General features: G+C 44.4%; 1 protein-coding gene across 6 annotated transcripts in view; it reads right to left on the bottom strand.

Annotated features, from left to right (window-relative positions):
- TBK1 (TANK binding kinase 1) overlaps window positions 1-15,890 on the bottom strand; it is a 62,198-nt gene extending 46,308 nt beyond the window's left edge. For 3 of the 6 annotated variants that reach the window (XM_074942123.1, XM_074942118.1, XM_074942122.1), the window contains exons 1-2: window positions 15,769-15,890; window positions 320-439 (exon numbers count right to left, since the gene is read on the bottom strand). In XM_074942123.1, the coding sequence (XP_074798224.1) occupies window positions 320-406 (87 nt within the window). In that variant the 5' untranslated portion in view covers window positions 407-439; window positions 15,769-15,890. Of the gene's footprint in view, window positions 1-319; window positions 440-8,376; window positions 8,644-15,176; window positions 15,196-15,327; window positions 15,347-15,768 lie in introns of those variants that run through there. The other 3 variants (XM_074942119.1, XM_074942120.1, XM_074942121.1) reach the window with 3 other exon arrangements.
- Between the last annotated feature and the right edge of the window lie 4,304 nt (window positions 15,891-20,194).

Raw genomic sequence — 20,194 nt, forward strand, 5'->3', positions numbered from 1 at the left:
CAATGATAAAGATGTTTAAAAACACGTATCTTACACATATTTTCCTGATTACTAGGGATATTAAAATAAAATATCATAAAAAAATTCAAAAAACTTTTCCATAAACGGCTGATGAACAGATTTCAAGGGCTTTCACATTACAGGTGCCAGGTTTAATGATTGTTTTCTTACTGAATCCAGCCTGTGGATTTCCAAAACAACTTCCATGCATTAACAAAGGAAACAAGACAGGAAGACTATTTAAGAATTAATACAAGGATTCTTGTTCTTGAAAAAAATAATTATTATATGGTAACGAGTTTGTTTACTCCACACAAACCTTATGTCGTCCACGAAAAACATTTGCAGTGGCTCCTTGTCCTAGAACGTCAGATAAAAGCCATAGATAATTGGAAGTGCTCTGCATGTTTTCTCTCGATTAGTCAATTCTCTTTTCAAGCTTAAAAATAAAAAAATAAATGTTACCGAGTATATTGCACACACAAAAATTAAAGGAAAATCAATACATTCTTAATGAAACAGAGAAACACTACTCCAGAGATTTAAAGAATTAACAAAGGAATTAAAAATCCACCAATTAGAGAGATGGGGAGGCAGGAAGAAAGGAAACGAAGGCAAGCTAAATGCTACCAGAATGAAAATTAACACTGTATAAAATCTGTCACACAGTTTTAGGTCTTCTTTTTCCCTTCCTCCATTTGAAAGAATCAACTAAAAATCAAATAAAGGTCTCAATAACCATTCTTTTGTCAGCTTCTAAATGTGGCACAAAGAGACCATAAAAGATAGAAGAAAATAATACAAAAGGTTTCAAATAATGTGGGAATTATGTCTTTCCTTTAAGAGAAGCAACATTTCTATAAGTTTCATGGTTCAGCATATCTGAGAGACTGCACAATGGAAGTGAGATAATGGCAGGTTTACGTGATATCAAATATCAGAGGGGTAGCCGTGTTAGTCTGTATCCACAAAAACAACGAGGAGGCCGGTGACACCTTAAAGACTAACAGATTTATTTGAGCATAAGCTTTCATGGGTAAAAAACCCACTTCTTCAGATTCATGGAGTACTGGAATCCTCATTGTTTTTGTGATATCAAAGTAAGCCTGGCTCTGAAATAAGAAGTTTGTGACCCAGGGTCCTTTTGATGGCAACTGGGTTTAATAGGGATCCTTTCGTCAGGTACATACATAATAATTAACAAAAGAGTGGCATGTAAGGTCTTTACCGAGAGCCAGTAGCTTACATGGAAACGTATGGATGGATAATATTTAAGACATTATGTATCTACACCAGTGTTTCCTCTAATTTTTCCCACACACGTGCAGAATGAATTTTGTTATGTGCACCAATATGGAGGTGACACATCACCTTCATATTGGTGCACGTAACAAAATTCATGTGATGTGAGTAGGGCCGAGGGGTTTGGAGTGTGGGAGGGGGCTCAGGGCTGGGGTGCAAGGGTGTGAACGCTCTGGCTGGGGGTGCGGGCTCTGGAGTGGGGCCAGGGATGAAGGATTTGGGATGCTGGAGGGGGCTCCAGGCTGGGGGGTTCAGAGTGCTGGAAGGGGATCAGGGCTAGGATAGGGGGTTGGAGTGCAGGGGGGGAGTGAGGGCTCCAGCTGGGGGTGCAGGCTCTGGGGTGGAGCCAGGGATGAGGGGCTCAGGGCTGGGGGAGAGGGTTGGGGTGTGGGCTCCGGGGATGAGGGGTTTGGAGTGCAGAAGGGTGCTCTGGGGCTATAGCGGGGAGAGAGGACTCCCACTCAGCTGTCTCTCCCCGCAGCAGCACCTGGGCTGGGGGGAGAGGCGCCCCTCCCCGAGACGGTCCGGACCGGGGCTGGGTTCAGGCCGCCCCTCCCCAGGCTGTGGCAGGTCTGGGGCTGAGTTGGGGCTGGGGGAAGGGGCGCCCCTTCCTCCAGCCACAGCAGCGGGGCCAGGGGAGAGGCACCCATTTCCCAGCAGGTCCTGGTCAAGCGGGTTCCCTGAGCACCTGTGTGGCCCTAAATCAGCTGCTGCGTGGCTGCGCAGCTTACAGGGAACTTAGATCTACACTGGAAATTATGTTCTTAAAGTTAAAGGCGGGTGACCAGGATGTGACAGGCTGTGGACAGATTCTGTTCAGGCATGGGATTAGGAGTCCCTTATCTTTCTGTGTCTGGTCAGGTATATATTGTGCATTGTATGTCTCACAATGGAAGCTGCGAAATCAATAACAGATTGTGAAAGCTATAGAAAGGACCACAGAGCAGGAGGTGATATATCTGGTATTGCAACGAAAGAGATAGTATCCTTCCACTGAGGAGGCAAGAGGACAGCGTGACTTTTCTCATAACAGAAGATCACAAGGCAAGCCTTGGTATATAATATGCTGTGACAGGGTGTCTACCCCACACAAGACTGGAAAGGGTTAATATGGCTAGGTGGGCCAATTAACTCCATAGGCTGCACCTGGAGGAGCAGCCAGGGAGTAGAGGATTGATTGGGAACAGGCTCAGCTGGGCAGAAACAGGCAAGACTTCTATAAAGCCAGGGCACAGACCGCAGAAGGGAGCTGCAGGGAAGTAGACAGCAATCACTCCCTGGGAGGAGTGAGGTGTGTTAAGGGGCTAAAGGTTAATCCACAGTTACTCCTGGAGATGAGGGAGGCTGGTGAACCCAGAGAACAGGGAAGCCAGGAGAGGGCTTTGGGGAAAGCAGCACGGTAGGACAGTGCAGGCCTTGGCTGCTGACTGGAGGGCCCCTGACCTGGAATCCAAAGTAGAGGACAGGCCTGCCCACAGAGGTGACTTGTTGGAGGGGCATGAAGGGTTAAGTGTGTTCCCCCATCCCGCCCCGCAGCCAGCCCTGGAGGGAGAGGAGGGGTGGGGTGGGGCCAGAAGAGGCGGGGCCAGAGCTTCTTCCAGCCAAATTACCTGGGACGCTGCCCGCTCAGTGCAACATAGCGGCTGACTGGGACAGAGCCTGGGTAGGGCAACGGCAGGCTGCCCCCCACCCAGGCTCAGCTTCTGGGGGCAGCAGCCGAGTGAGCTGGAGCCCTGACCTGCCCCTCTGGCATGCTCAGAGCTGGCACAGTGGGAGGACAGAGCCCCTTCCCCCCACCCCACTCCTCCAGGTAATGTGCGGAGGGGATGGGGAGAGCCCTGGGCTGGGGGCAGGGCGGAGTCATGTGGGGGTGTCACATGGGGAGGTCACGTGTCCCTCCCTTTAGCTGGTGCCCCGAGCAGACTCCCTGGGATGGTTTGTCCAGGAAAGACTTTGTTGTTACATCACCCCCTGTCGGGAAATATGTATGGTGACCCAGGCGGAGGCCAAGTCCCAAAGAGGAGGCTGAAGTTCCTGGAGCAAGAGGGGCCGCAGGGTAAGACAGGATGGGTGAAGACACTGCCAAAGAAGGGTGCAATGTCTCGCAGAGCCAATCCCCAGGATGGCCAGGAGGAGGACTACTAGCGGTGATCAGACCCTGTCACAAATGCTGGAAGGATTAAGCCAGTCTAGATTCTAGATCATGCGTTATGGTTTTTTTTATATTTATCCATTTGTTTCCAATACTTTTATTGGCTCGCCTCAAATCTCTACATTTTATAAAATACATTTTTACTTGTTTTCACTATAAACATAAGAGTTGTGTATCAAGCAGAGCTATGCTCTGAGGTGTAACTGGTGAGCTGGAGGTACTGTTCTTTTGGGAGCAGTGGATTTGTGAATTCTGTGAGCATCCAGTGGACCAGGGCTGGACACTTCAGGGGGCCCCTCAAAGGGCTTGATGGCTAACCTGCAGAGGAAGAGCGGAGCCTGAGTAGGCTGAGGGAGGAGTGCTTGTGTTGCCTGCGGCCAGTAGAGTGGGGGTTCTGACCCCTGTCAGGTTCAGACAAGGCTTCCTCCTGGTAAGGGCACGGGCAGGTAGTAGCGAAGTGCCGCCCAACTCTGGGTAACCCCAGGAAGTATGACAGGAGACTGAAAGATATGGCCCTACCTCAGTGTAAGTATGGATGCTCCAGATTGGTAGGTTCCAAGAAGCTAGTTTCACATGAGTCAGATAATTAAAGAACCAATGTAAACTCTAATATTTTAACTACTTGTTAGAAGTAGTAACTATTGCAACTGAAAGAAACTAGAGATTTTTCTCCAATTTTCAAGGTTTTTTTTTGCTTTCTTAATTGTAGATCATTTGGGGTAGAGTCAATTTAACTATTTCCCAGTTATAGGCTGGGAATTTTCCTTGTTTGTGTGGGTCTTTCCCACTGGTGTGTGGGTTTTTGTTTTTGTTTTTTTGCCCTCCCCCTGCTTTCAGGAAGTGTGATTGTGAGCTCACAAAAAGCAGCAATGGGGTGCAGGAGCAGGTGAAATACCTGAAGCTACTTTTAAACGCATTTGTTTTAATTAAAATTTCAGGCTGAAAGATTCTTTTTAAAATCTAATAAAAATAACGATTTGCAAAACTGATCAACTCAATCCGTAGTATAGTAGTACTCTTGGATTCCTCACTGAGCTCTCACATAGCAACCGCCACAAGTAGAGCTCTCACATAGCAACCACCACAATCTCCAGCTGGCTGAGACTCCATCCTATCCTGACAGGTTTCAGAGTGGTAGCCGTGTTAGTCTGTATCAGCAAAAAGAACGCGGAGTCTTTGTGGCATCTTAGAGACTAACAAATGTATTTGGGCATACGCTTTCGTGGGCTACAACCCACTTCATCAGATGCATGGAGTAGAAAATACAGGCGCAAGTATAAATACATGAAAAGATGTGATTTGCCTTACCGAGTGTGAGGTCAGTCTAATGAGATAATTCAATTAACAGCAGGATACCAAGGGAGGAAAAATAACTTTTGAAGTGGTAATGAGAGTGGCCCATTTCAGACAGTTGATAAGAAGGTGTGAGTAACAGTAGGGGGAAATTAGTATTGGGGAAATTAGGTTTAGGTTTTGTAATGACCCAACCGCTCCCACTCGGTGGACAAAGACCTGGCCTCAGTTATTCATGCCTTCATCACCACTTGGCTGGACTACAGCAATGCAGTATAGGTGGGCATGGAACCTTCAGCACTCTGGAAACTCCAATTAGTAGAAAATGCTGCAGTCTCTTTTCTCAGCAACACAGGCTACTGGGAGCACAGTAGATCTGTCCTCTGCTCTCTACACTAGCTTCCCATAGAACTTTAAATGAAGTACAAAATCTCAGTTTTTTCTCCCAAGTGGTCCATGACCTGGGCCAAGGATACCCAAAAGACCATCTAAAGCTCTGGAACAAAGACTGTATCAACAACTCCACTCTTCTGGCACAATGGAATTCTACAACCACAGTAAAGCTCACTTGTGTGGGAGACAGAACTTTCTTGGGGACAGTCTGAGACTGTGGAATGACCTCCCCCACCCCCCAAGAACTAAGGACTACCCCAAACCCTGCCACTTTCCACTTCAACTGCAAAGCACACTTCTTTCACCTCACCTTCTCTAATAAAAACACATAACAGATATATGTATAAAAAACAAACCAACCCGTAATCTCTACCAAAACAAGACACTCCACTGCACATGCTCCTCCACCTGAGGCGAGGATGAGAGAACAGACAACATGAACTACTGGAAGGCGCTCAGATACTACAGTGAGGAGCCAGACGGTATAAAGACTGATATAGAACAGAATGCCCATGTTTTGCACAGGCAGACCCTGGCACCTGAATAAAGTAGCCTACTGAATCAGGGCCTAAGTAACATAAATAAAAGCCACCCTATATGCTGTCCTTGGAAAGGTACAGATGATAACAGGCTCAACTCTCTTATGCTACCATGGGAGACAGGAAAATTGTCAGCAACCAGAGTCCCATTCCTAGCCCTCAGATGGATTATAAACTGCTTCTGACGACAGGTGTGCCAGATAAGCAGCATTTTCCTGGATAGTTTCCCACAATTATTAATAATAGAACTCAATCGTGTTATGAGTTAATTCCTGATTTTTAATACAAAATTCTAAGTTGTCCAAATTTAAAAAAGGCCCACAACATATCTATTTTAATTAAAGCAAAGCTCTAATTTTTCATACACAACCAATACTATAATCTTATTGTTTCAGCAGAAGCCAAATACAACCAGCTATTACAGTGTCTCCGAACAGTGTAATATCTCTCAATGCCTAAAGAAAACAGTAAGTTACCATAAATTATGGAACAGCAAAACTATGAACACTTCAGAATTAAGGATAACCTGAATTAGTTCAGTTTTGTCATTCATCGTATCAGGATTTTTTTTCCCCATCCCCCCTTCCCTGCCAGCCCCCCAAGAAAAGCCTCTTTACTCTTCTTATGAAAAGCACAATCAAGCCCCACAAGCCCTGTGATAACAGGAAGAAGAGATAAAAGAACTTCCTGTTTTTAGAGAGATCTAAAGGAACCATATTTATCACCTAAGTTGTTCAGCTCTGTTTGAAGAAATCATTGGTTTATACAACAGCAAAGAAAGTCTGTAACAACACAGAAGGGGGTTTACCACAGGAAAATCAATAGAATGGAGGAAGTTGTGCTGCAATATCAATTACAGTTAATCAGTCACATTACAGTGCTTAGCACAAGGCAGGGGCCTGCCTTTCTAACAGTACTCAGGGCAACACAGCATTAAAACAGGAATTTTCAAATTATTTTGGCTGAACAAGTTTCTACTTGTAATAATTTCTAATAATAGATTCTCATTAAGGTACATTACTATGTGTAAAGTGTTTCTTATAAGCCAGTCCCAAGGCGTTTAGACAAGTCCAATCATCTTGTAATGTGTGAAATGCAGAGATACCAGGTAAAGACTTGGAATTCTTGCAAAATAGATCCAATGTTATGAAGCAGCTCCAATCTACTGTATTTTATCTATTTCCATCATTACTCATTCTTAACACATGAGCTAGGGAAGAAGAGCTCCATATAGCACAAAAGACAGCAAGCTGGCTGGTCGCATGGTGCTGGTGGGTCCTCTTCCTTTTCTCAAGCTGCTAAAAGGCATTAAAGAAAACTCAGAACAACAGCTGGTCAAAAAACAGTGGAAATCTTCTCTAACATCTTTTCACCAAAACTTCAAAAATTCTCAACCAGCTCTACTAAAAGTACCTAAAATACTAGTCAAACATAATTTTCCCATATTGGTAACTGCTACGGTACAAAAGAGATGTTATGCAGACCTGAATGGCAGGAGACAGGTCCCTGAGGCAATCTGCGGCAGTTTCTATATTAAAATAAGGTCCATGCTATGAAAAAGCTTGAAAAAACACTGGACTAAAAATGTCTTCCAGATAATGAGACCCACTACCTGTGATGTGCCAGGTGGCATGGACATAGTGAAGATGGGATTGATGCTTTGCATGATGCTATCTTGACTACCTCTTGCCAAGAGTCAAATCTACTGAATCTTGTTTGTTCAGCAGAAAAGTGCACATAGATAGTAAGTACACAAAGAATTCTGTCTTACCAATTTTATTCAGAAACTAAACAATTTAATAGCTGACTAGAAAGTGATCATCTCACAGCCCAATAGATACTAATGTGACATTTTTACATAAGAGGTCCCTTGTCCTCCTTCCCTCTTATTTTTAAAGGTAATGTATGCCAAGACCAATAGAAAAAAATTGCCTGAGCCATAGCACCCTACAAAACAGTATATCACGCTATCAGATCTAGGACTTCATTTGATGGATGACAAAAATCTAGCAGACAGGAAACCATTTACAATACGGTACAAAATATTGACAAAAATCTCAAACAGTGAAAATAGGAATCAGATCTAAGCCTAGGATATTTGTACTGATGTAACCACACTGATATAGCTGCACCAGTGGAAATGCTTTATGTACATGTGGAGCCTCGGTGCAAACAAGAGCTTGCATTTGTGATGATTGGGCCTACAAATTTACCCTAATTGTGAGTTCAACTGTAAATAGTTATAGAACGTTTATAAAATGTCTCAATAACCCATAACAACAAATGTCGACGTGAGAAGGTGCAAAAGGGAGTAAGACTGTATTAACCTAAACAAAAAGGCCTACTGATCTAATTCAAGAACTATGTTAAGGTCATGGCTGGTAAACAAGAGAAGTGCTGGACTGGAAATCAAAAGAACAAAACGGTTTTGTTGGAAATTAGGCCTAATGTGGGGGGGGGGGAGGGGGGAAAGATGATGAGCTACTCCAGTGGTGCTCAGCCTTTCCAGACTACTGTACCCCTTTCAGGAGGCTGATGTCTTGCAAGTTGTATCACAAGTTTCACCTCACAAACTATTTGCTTACAAAATCAGACATAAAAATACAAAAGTGTCACAGCACACTATTACGGAAAAATTGCTTACTTTCTCATTTTTATCATATAATAAATCAATTGGAATATGAATACTGTACTTACATTTCAGTTTATAGAGCAGTATAAACAAGTCATTGCCTCTGAAATTTTAGTTTCTACTGACTTTGCTAGTGCTTTTTATGTAGCCTGTTGTAAAACTAGGCAAATATCTAGATGAGTTGATGTACTCCCTGGAAGACCTCTGCATACCCCCAGGGGTATGTGTACACCTGATTGAGAACCACTGAGCTATTCTGCCCATCACTCCCTTTTGGGGTCTTCAAAAAGAGACGTCAGGAGGAAAAGCTGGCTCTGGTGAACGCTGGCTGGCTGAAAGACAAGAGAGGGGAAGGAAGAAACTTCACCATCATGGCTGCCATCCCCACTGTCTCCTGGGTCCCCAGACCTTCTTTATACTAATTCTGAGAAATGTCTGATCAGGACATCAGTTCCAAAGAGAGGGAACCAGATGAAACTGCCACCGTCACTTGCTGAATCCCAAACACTACCTGAGATGTGACTTTGTCGTCACCCCTCCTTGTGTGTTCTTTTTCTTCACCACTTTATTTCTTCTCTTTCCTATCTCTCCTTTTTCCTTCTGTTTAATATACAGTCTTGGCTGGCTAAGCAGACGCTTAGTTTGCAACACTGCTATAAGCCTGTAACCAGAAAAAGGAAGCTAAAAGCAACACCCTGAACAGCCTGATGCTGGTACAAGTATGCCAGGTCTCAGAGCAGCTGAAAACACTGTGTCACATCTGTGGGTTTTTTTTTCCAGCAGTGAGGTTGTAAGTGAGAAACAACACCAGAGACAGATGCTGCATTTTCTGTCTTTGCTGTTCTTTTCTTTCCTCTTCTGTGTGTGTTTTGTTTTCCTACGAATGGACGTTCATAACAGCAATAATGCCAGCTCCAGCCCATCTCAGCTAACTTTTCCCAAAAATAACAGTAATTACTATCTTCAATACCATCTAAAAGACTGCACACAAGGGTTTTCTTTTTCTATTTTTGTAATCTTCTAAGGACTCTCCACAGCTAAAGGGAAAGGGAATAAGGGATTTTTTTTTAAAATGAAAGACTTACTTAATACTTTACATTTCAAATGCTCTCTCTCTTTTCCCCCTATATCTTTAATAAAGGGTTTTTAAATGTTTAATAATGAGTTTGCCATGGTTTTAAGCAGGCTCAGATCTTTGCATTCCAAACCCTGAACTTTATTGAAAACTGTTTCATGTTGGACAGTTATAGGGTCATATTAACACCTTTGTTCTTGGGGCCCATATATTCCTTCCTAAATAAATACAATACACCATTGCAACTTACTCTGGTTTCACCCTATCCAAGGTGAAAAATAACCATTCCCCCAACATCACAACCCTCAATTTAAAGGAATAACACAGTTGTATTCTGATCTGCTTTTAACAATCTTCAATCAACTTTCTATTTAACTTCTAAAAATATAACTTGCTACATCTTTTCCTTGTTTTTGTTTTACTTCCTTTCCCATTCTGGCTTCACTCCACCTTTTTTCTTACAATAGTTCAGAATGTTTCTTTTTATGTGTATGCTGCATCTATTACTTTCTCTTTTTTCTCTGTCTTTACCACCTCCTCCTCCTCTTCTTCCCAAATCCACTCACTCTTTTCTCTCCCTTAGAGATTTAGGATACTGACTGATGTTACTAAAATGGAGACACCCAGAAAGAGAGTGCATTTAAAACTGTGGGAAGAAGTGGTCAAAACAGAGCACATAGTACACAACATAGCAGGACAAAAGAAAAGTATACAAGGTAAGGCAAAAACTGAGAAAGAAAAAAGGAAACAGATACTAAAAATGCCGGAAAAGATACACATTGCCTTCTCTGTAATCTCTCTCCTTTTTCCCCAGAGCTAGGGAGCGGATTTTTCATTTAAACCTATTTTTTCAAATTGCTAGAAATAATTTCTCACATGTCTTTGTACCTTGGGTATTAGATTAGAATGTCTCCCTGTCTCAACCTGTCCTTTGTCCTCCTTGCATGACTGTGCCTTTCTGAACTAGCTCTAAAAACTTTGTTTCATTTTCACTTCTAGCTTATGATCACAGATGAGGAAGTAGTTCTGTACAGGGACCTAAAAGCAGTCTAGCTTACTGTTTGTTTTAATTTGTTCTTCCCAATGACTCATATGTTGATATTTTAGGTTTTGGTTTAGCATCCTGACCATTTTTCAGTTTTTGGTGGGGAGGTTTGCTCTATTTGTCAGCAGGTTAGCGTTTGGTGAATTCAGGAAGTGATTGTATATAGTAGGAATGGACTGAGGATTATTTTGCATTGACTGCTTTGGTTGAGATGAGAAATTTAGTGCTCTTTCTTGTATGTTAGTCAGCAGGAGGAATTGACCCAGTTTTGCTTTGCATGCATAATACCTAGGACTTGAAAAATTTACCAGACCTGTAATAGGCGGAAGACTTAACAAAGCTGAGAGGTCTCTCTGTCTAGGGGCAATGCCTAAAGGAGAAGGCAAACTCTGACCACCCCCACACCAAAGCTGCTGGGATTCCTACTAAGGTACTCTTCCTGGGAACTCATCCATTGTTGTTTCTAGTACATTCAAAAGCCCTTACCCACTGGAAAGGAGGAGCATTCTTTTTCTCTGAAACTCCTGGCTTCTAGTCTGCTGCCCTTCTTTCTGCTTCTGCTTTTTCAGCCTCCTCCCCAGCAAATATCATTTGTATTTATGAAGATGCCCAAAACCTCCAATGTGCTAGTTGTTGTACAAACACTTAAGACATGAACTATGCCCCCAAGATCTTAAGAATATAAGGGTCAGACGGGGTCAGACCAATGGTCCCTCTAGCCCAGTATCCTGTTCACTTCAGAGGGAATGAACAGAACAGGGCAATTTATCGAGTGATCCACCCATTGTTGTTCAGTCCCATCTTCTGGCAGTCAGAGGGTTAGGGACACCTAGAGCATAGGGTAGCATCCCTGGCCATCTTGAATAATACCCACTGATGGGCCTATCCTCCATGAACTTATCTAATTCTTTTTATAACCCAGTCATAGTTTTGGCTTTCACAACATCCCCTGGCAACGAGCTCCGTGGGTCGATTGTGCATTGTGTGAAGAAGTACTTTTTTATGTTTATTTTAAACCTGCTGCCTATTAATTTCATTGGTGACACTTGGTTCTTGTGTTGTGTAAAGGGGTAAATAACACTTCCTTATGCACTTTCTCCACACCATTCATGATTTTGTAGACTTCTATCATATCCCCACTTAGTTGTCTCTTTTCTAAGCTGAAAACTCCCAGTCCTTTTTATCTCTTCTCATATGGAAGCTGTTCCATCCCCCTAATAATTTTTGTTGCCCTTCTCTGTACTTTTTCCAACTCTAATATATCTTTTTTGAGATGGGGCAACCCAGAACTGCATACAATATTCAGGGCATGGACATACCATTGATTTATATAGGGCATTATGATATTTACTATCCCCTTATCTATCCCTTTCCTAATAGGGCCTAACGTTGTTAGTTGTTGGGGTTTTTTGACTGACACTGCACAGATGTTTTCAGAGAACTATTCACAATGACTCCAAGATCTGTCTTGAGTGGTAACAGCTAATTTGGACCCCTTCATTTTGTAGGTATAGTTGGAATTATGTTTTCCAATGTGCATTACTTTGCACTTAACATTGAATTTCATCTGTCATTTTGTTGTACAGTCACCCAGTTTTCTGAGATACCTTTGTAATTCCTCCCAGTCTGCTTTAGACTTAACTATCTTGAGTAATTTTGCATTGTCTGCTACCTTTGCCACCTCACCGTCTACCCCTTTTTCAAAATCATTTATGAACATGTTGAACAGCACTGATCCCAATACAGATCCTTGGGAGACCGAACTTTTTACCTCTCTCCCTTTATTTCCTGTCTTTTAATCAGTTACTGATCCATAAGAGGACCTTCCCTCATATCCCATGACTACCTACTTTGCTTAAGGGCCTTTGGTGAGGGACCTTGTCAAAGACTTTCTGAAAGTCCAACTACACTGTATACCCCTTGTTCACATGATTCTTGAACAGCGCCCCCCCAAGAATTCTAATAGATTGGGGAAAAGTCCATGTGGCTTTTCCCCAACGTATCATATCCATCTGTGTGTCTAATAATTCTGTTCTTTACAATAGTTTCAACTAGGGCTGTTGCACGATTAAACAAAAGAAATAGTATTTTTCAATTCACTGTTGTAACTGGCGTCGCCAGATATTTATGTGCCAAATGCGCTAAAGATTCATATCCTTCTTTATGCTTCGGCCATCGTTCCAGAGGACATGCTTCCATGCTGACGACGTTTGTTAAAAAAATAATGCATTAATTAAATTTGTGACTGAACTCCTTGGGGGAGAACTGTATGTCTCCTGCTCTGTTTTACCCACGGTCTGCCAAATATTTCATGTTATAGCTGTCTCGGATGATGACCCAGCACATGTTGTTCATTTTAAGAACACTTTCACTGCAAATTTGATAAAATGCAAAGAAGATACCAATGTGAAATTTCTAAAGATAGCTACAGCACTCGACCCAAGGTTTAAGAATCTGAAGTGCCTCCCAAAATCTGAGAGGGATGAGGTGTGGAGCATGCTTTCAGAAGTCTTAAAAGAGCAACACTCTGATGCAGAAACTACAGAACCCAAACCACCAAAAAAGAAAATCACTCTTCTGCTGGTAACATCTGACTCAGATGATGAAAATGAACGTGCGTCAGTCTGCACTGCTTTGGATCGTTATTGAGCAGAACCCATCGTCAGCATGGACGCATGTCCTCTGGAATGGTAGTTGAAGCATCAAGGGACATATGCATCGTTAGCACATCTGGCATGTCAATATCTTGCAGCACTGGCTACAACAACAGTGCCATGCAAACACCTGTTCTCAATTTCAGGTGACATTATAAACAAGAAGCAGGCAGCATTATCTCCCATAAATGTAAATAAACTTGTTTGTCTTAGCGACTGGCTGAACAAGAAGTAGGACTCAGTGGACTTGTGGGCTCTAAAGTTTTACATTGTTTTATTTTTGAATGCAGTTTTTTTGTACATAATTCTACATTTGTAAGTTCAACTTTCATGATAAAAGAAAAGAAGCACTTGTGGCACCCTAGAGACTAACAAATTTATTTGAGCATAAGCTTTCGTGAGCTACAGCTCACTTCATTGGATGCATTCAGTGGAAAATACAGTGGGGAGATTTATATACATAGAGAACATGAAACAATGGGTGTTACCATACACAATGTAAGGAGAGTGATCACTTAAGGTGAGCTATTACCAGCAGGAGAGCGGGGGCGGGGAGGGGAACCTTTTGTAGTGATAATCAAGGTGGGCCATTTCCAGCAGTTGACAAAAACGTCTGAGGAACAACAAGTCTGTTGGAGAACACTTCAATCTCTTTGGCACTCGATTACAGACCTAAAAGTTGCAATTCTTCAACAAAAAAAACTTCAGAAACAGACTCCAACGAGAGACTGCTGAATTGGAATTAATTTGGAAACGGGATACAATTAACTTAGGCTTGAATAGGGACTGGGAATGGATGGGTCATTACACAAACTAAAACTATTTCCCCATGTTTATCCCCCACCCCCAGTTCCTCAGCCATTCTTGTCAACTGCTGGAAATGGCCCACCTTGATCATCACTACCAAAGGTTCCCCCCCCCCCCCCCCGCTCTCCTGCTGGTAATAGCTCACCTTAAGTGATCACTCTCCTTACATTGTGTATGGTAACACCCATTGTTTCATGTTCTCTATGTATATAAATCTCCTCACTGTATTTTCCACTGAATGCATCCGATGAAGTGAGCTGTAGCTCACAAAAGCTTATGCTCAAATAAATTTGTTAGTCTCTAAGGTGCCACAAGTACTCCTTTTCTTTTTGCAAATACAGACTAACACAGCTGCTACTCTGAAATCTTTCATGATAAAGAGATTGCACTACAGTACTTGTATTAGGTGAATTGTGAAATAGTATTAGATGAATTGAAAATATAGCTTCTCTGCAGAGGCCTTGTCTTCTTTGAGTGCTCCTTTAGCAGCTCAATTGTCCAATACACGTTTGGCAGGCTTCCTGCTTCTCATGTACTTAAAAAATAATCTGCTGTTAGTTTGTGTCTTTGGCAAGTTGCTCTTCAAATTCCTTTTTGGCCTGCCTAATTATACTTTTATACCTGACTTGCCAGATTTTATGTTCCTTTCTATTTTCCTCAGTAGGATATTACCTTTTAAATTTAAAAAGTCTCCTTTTATTCTTCTCCATGAACTTATCTAGTTCTTTTTTTAATCCTGTTATAGTCTTGGCCTTCACAACATCCAAAAACTGGAATTACTCCAACAGATGGAATTATTTTCTTAAATGAAAGTTTGAAAGCTTATATTCCACAAAAGATAATGGTTCCCACCTCCTCCTCTCTTCCCCCCCACTCTTTCCCCATAGGTGCCTAGTTGAAGAGGCTACAAGATTTAAAAACATAAAATAATTCAGTGGTTCTTAAACTTTTGTACTGGTGACCCCTTTCACATAGCAATCCTCTGGGTGTAATCCCTCCTTATAAATTAAAAAACATATTTTTATATATTTAACACCATTATAAATGCTGTAGGCAAAGCAGGGTTTGGGGTGGAGGCTGACAGTTTGTAACCCCCCCATGTAATAACCTCAGGACGCCCTGAGGTGTTGTGACCCCCAGTTTGAGAACCCCTGAAATAAGTGAATGAACTGTGGTTCAGTTTTGAGATGAGGTCATTAAAGCTCATATGCATCCATGAACAAATCAGGATACCATCCTTGGAGTCGGAAACCATGTCACCTAGGCACCAACTCAATGCCTTACCCACCATGTCGATCACTTCTAGGGAAACTCCCTCCTCCATCTGGACAGACTTTAAAGGCAGCTTGTAAAATCTCTCGCTCCAGTACCAAAGGATTTTGCTGCGTTTAACGTTGAAGACGTTGCAAGTCTCAGGCACGCGGCCACAACTCACCAGCGCTGTCACCCCAAGGCGAGCCCCAGCAGCCCCAGGCGGATGCTCGCTGCCCTAGGACTAGGGCCCAGCGTGGGGAACCAAAGGCGCCTCACTGACCTGCCCCCTCCCGGCACCGGGGGCAGAGGACACGGGGCCTGGTCAGGTCACCGGGACGGTGGGGGGCCGGCATAGCGCTGGGCTGTTGGGGGGCTGGAGCGGAGCCGCAGGGCCGCCCCCAGGAGCGGTGGGCTCACCGGGCGGGCTCCTGTTCCCTCTCCCGACTCGGTCCCGAGCTCACGCAGCAAGTCACTGGCGGGCCCGATCCCCGCACCCTTCCCCCTTGGCCCCGGCTTGTCACAGCCCAGCTTCCGGCAGCGGCCCTAGCCCCGGCTCCCACCACAGCGCCGAGACCACCCCGAGACCCGCCACCCCTCCCGCGCGGCACTGGCCCAGCCCTACCTGCAGACAGCGGCCCCGTCCCAGCGCCGCGATCCGCGACTCCCGCCCGGCCCTGCCAAGCTGAAGCTTGTTCCCGCCGCTTCCGGCTTCCTGCAACGGCGGCGCTGGGGAGGCGGGGCGGTGCCGTTGCGTGTCAGGCCTGGCCGTGCCGCCCCGCGGGTACTTCCCACGGGCTCCCCGGGCCCAGCCGGGGGAGCCCCGCCCCGCACGGAGCCCTGCGGCAGGCCCCAGCCCGCTCCGATCCAGCGACACCGACATCCCCCTCAGAGCACCAGCCGCCCTGCTCATCCCCATCCAGCACCTCAGACCCCCCCCCGCCCATCCCGCCTCAGAATCCCCCGCCATCCCCTCCTAGTCCCAAACGTCCCTCGTTGTAGCCCACCTGTCCCCTCCCGACCACTGCCATCCCTCTTCACAGACACCCCCTCCCCATCATGTATTTCCAAAGGGTTTCGCTGCTCCTTGCCAACAGCCGAAAAATATTGAGATGCTGGAGTCGTGTGTTCAGGTTCTGGAGGGGGATGTTCTCTTGTGGTTAGACTTATGCTCTTAGCTCCCCACCCTAGCTCCTGTACCCCTTATCCCTCTAGATGGCCTCAGTCCATTTCCCCCCCTTAACTCCATCGCAGCTTCTCTCCACCTACCATCCTACCCCCCTTTTTTGTATTCTCTATCATCCCTTCCACCCCTTGCATTCCAGTCACGCTTCCTGGCCCGCTGCAGCAGAAGCACTGAGAGCACAAGAGAGGTAGTATCCCTCATCTCGCTTACGGTGACACTGTATCTATCCTTCGGCACCTATGAGGAGCCTGAGCAGGCGACGCTATGCTCAGTCTTGGCAGCCCTGGGTTGGAGCATGCTCATTGCTGATGGAATCTTTGGAGAACGTAGCTGCTAAACTCTAGGCAAGTATCTACCGATCATATACAAACAGATTTGTTTTGTATTGGAGGCTTAGAACTAGGCCAAATGTAGGTGAATTTTCAAAGGAACTACAGAAGGCACAGTCATGACACTCGAGTGACACCCCACCCCCATCCTGCACCACTCCCAAATTTCAAGTTCACACCCCAAAGCATGAAGCTCCAAAGCTTCTCAACAAAACAGTTGTGAACATTTTTTTTTAACAATACCAGGAAGGGTAGAATCATGGAAAACATCGCTAGCAGCAAGAAAATTATTGTGTAAAAAATTTCCCCTTTTGTAGCCCAGTATCAGACATATATGAAGTAGCGACCAGTGAAAATAAATAAGAGATGGATAAAGTAGCAGAATGAGATAGGGAGAGTCCCCCACAAAATTAATTGCCAAAGGGCAAACTGTTTCTGGATCACCAAATGTAGCACCTTCTTGCCAAAGGATGCCTGTGTAGAGGACAGAAAGTCCATTTTCTAGTGTCTGTTATGTCCTGACTGAGAGCTTCTGGAACGAATCATGCAAAGTATGTAGTTTTAAAGTAAGATTCCATAGATCACTGGTTTAATCCAGTAGGTTTAATCCACAGCATGCAGCTTCTCTGGTTGTAGCTAACTGAACTCCCCCTAGTCAAAACAAAAGCGTGGAATGGGCTAAAGTGATCCAACTGCCAAACTTACTCTAAAAGACTGGCACAAATAACAGAATGGATTCTCCATAAACACTAGCGTCTAACAAACAGAATAGAGGCCCATGTTACTGCCCTACAGATTTCCTCAGTGGAAGAACAGATTGGTGACTTCATAAGTAGAAAGAAAGATCTTGTGCCTTGATGACGTCAGGAACAGGTGAACCTGATGCCTTCTCTGCCTCTACAATGCATAATTTGACCAATCTGGTCACAGTTTGAACACCTAGAGCCCTTGGCACTTCAGGTGAAAGGAAATGATCTTGTCAGTTCAGTGCACTTAAGACAGATCTTTGGTGTTCTATGAACATCCAGATTATGCCAGTTTTTCTTCAGGATGTTGTGGCTTTGGACTGAATGACAGGACTACCTTCCGTGAGGAATAGAAAGAGGAGTTTACTTTTGGCAAGAAGATTCTGGGGTCATGATGACTTTCCGGCCTGGATAAAGCTGCCAACTCCAAAAACTCATCTTGCAGATGTGATAGTGACCAAGAAACAGGTTTTGTCGGATAGACAGAATGGTGCGACTAATGTTCATGATTCAAAACTGTGTGTGATCAGGGCTTCTAGCACCAGTGGGTCCCATATAGAAAAGATTTGTCTGACAACAGGTCTAGCCAGTCTGACTGGTCTGAGAGATCTGGGTACTTAAGGATTATCTGCCAATAGACCCAGTATGTAAGATGCTACTTATATCTGACACCTAGCATGCAACAGTGGTGGGCTGGAATCCTTTTCCCCCACTATCTTGAAGAAACCCAGAATAGCTGGGATGCCAGGGTCCTTGGGGCTTCTGTTGTTTTCCTGACATGAGCTAAACCTAGTCCAGATGGAGCAGTAGGCCTTTAGCATCTAAGCTTATGTAGAGAAAAGGCAAGTCCCAACAATTTTGGAGGACAGACTGAATGCAATTAATATTCCCTCTCAATAGCCATGCTATCAACTGTAGACATTTTGGGTCTAGATGAAGGATAGGGTGTTCCTGACTGGTGTTGATCTCACTGCTAGATGCAGTGGGGGTTTTAGTGCCAAGTCTATCAGAACTGAAAACCAGTGTCCTGGAATGATCACCTTTGCTACTTTTCACCTTACCTTCTGACCTTCCCTAGAAGAAATGGATATGCAAAGGCAGCCCTGTGGCCATCTGTCTGAACTCTTCGAGGCAGTACTACCACCTCTGGTTGTGCCATGTAATCTGCAGTACCAGAGGTTTCCCCTGGAAGAGGAGAGCTCTCCTTCCTCACTAGAAGAGACAGTGCTTGAGTCAGAGTTCTTATATTTCTTTCCTTTTCATTTTTTGGCCCTTTTCATCTGCTTCACAGGAGTTGCCACCCAGCCCTGGCAGGGTCTCTTGTGACACTTTATCTAGTGCCTTGAGTCCCTTAGATGTGTCTTCTTTTGTGTCCTCCACCTCAGAGTCACACACTCCATGCCTGGGGGTGGTGGGGGCTCATTGCTAGAGTCCCAGGGTTTGTTTCAGAAGGGGAGCTGTGTACCAGCCCAGAGCACTTAGGACTCCCTTCAATATTTGTGGGGGCATATGAGCCCTTAAAGTTTTTTTCCTCCCTTCTGGCTCAGGTCTACCCCAGGACTTGACCCCTGAGCTGGTCAGCTGGTATCCTCTTGACCCTTAGATTGCCTCCTTGACATGGTCTGCTGCTCCTGATCAGGTCTTTCCACACTGGAGTTATGGCTCCTTAGGACAAGTGGGGACCAGATATGTCTGTTCAACTCTACAGGGCCATGCCCTGGTAGTAAGAGGGTCAGCAGGCTGTGACTAAGGAGGGCATAATTTGCACTCTGAAGAGCCTGTAAGTTCTGCCTCACATACGGACAGTTTTGTCTCTTCAGAGTTCCACAGCCAGCTAAGAAACTGCAGCACCTTTTCCAAAAACACTTAGCTTGTATCCTAGGAAAATACCTGGGCTTGTTAGGCACTTAAATCTGCCATACAGTTATAACTCCTTCCACTCATGCTTGTGGCTAGTATGTAGGCAAGTGGAAGTACATGATAGAGAAGGTGTCATAAGGAGATTGCAAAAGAGGCATGTACTAGAAGGGAATATGTGCTAGAATAAGGTCATAAGAAGCCAATGCCTGAGGAGGAAGGGGGGAAAAAAAAACCAAACCTCAGCATACCTGGATTTAGAATCTGTGGTGGTTGACTGCTCTCACCCTCAAAGTGCCGATTTAGCATCTCACAAAAAAACCAAACAAACAAGAATTTTGGCTGGCGAGCCCACTCATGGTCTGGAAGGACAGTCATCACCAGACTCCCCTCTTTGGAAGTATCTGGACATGTTTAACACGCAGAGGATGCTTTTCCTGCTTCAGTGAAGATTACAGGTACCACTTAAGAGTTGGAATTACAGTCGAACCTCAGTTTCACAAACTCCAATCTTACAAATGACCAGTTATACAAACCATTTATCCTCAAGGGGTGGAGGGAAGAGTACAGTCTCAACTAAACCTAAAATCCAGGCATGTAATGGTGAGTGCGAGCTGCAAGCCCATTATTCATTTGCCTCAGCAGGTGGGAGAGATGTGGGTGGAACTTGGGCTCTACCCCAAACATGGCAGCCAGCACAGCTGAAGGGGCACATGAAGGTAGTAATTTGCTGTTATCCAGGACCAAATGCAGCCAGGAGCAAGCAGGAAGAAATCTGGCCTGAGGCATAATTGCTACCTTGCACCCTCCAGTCTAGCCCTTACATAATTAGTAGGGCTGTCAAGCAATTAAAAAAACTTAATCGTGATTAATTACATTAACAATTTATTTAAATATTTTGGAGGTTTTCTACATTTTCAAATATATTGATTT

The sequence above is a fragment of the Natator depressus genome, chromosome 1 (genome assembly GCF_965152275.1).
Source record: "Natator depressus isolate rNatDep1 chromosome 1, rNatDep2.hap1, whole genome shotgun sequence".
Lineage (NCBI taxonomy): Eukaryota > Metazoa > Chordata > Testudines > Cheloniidae > Natator > Natator depressus.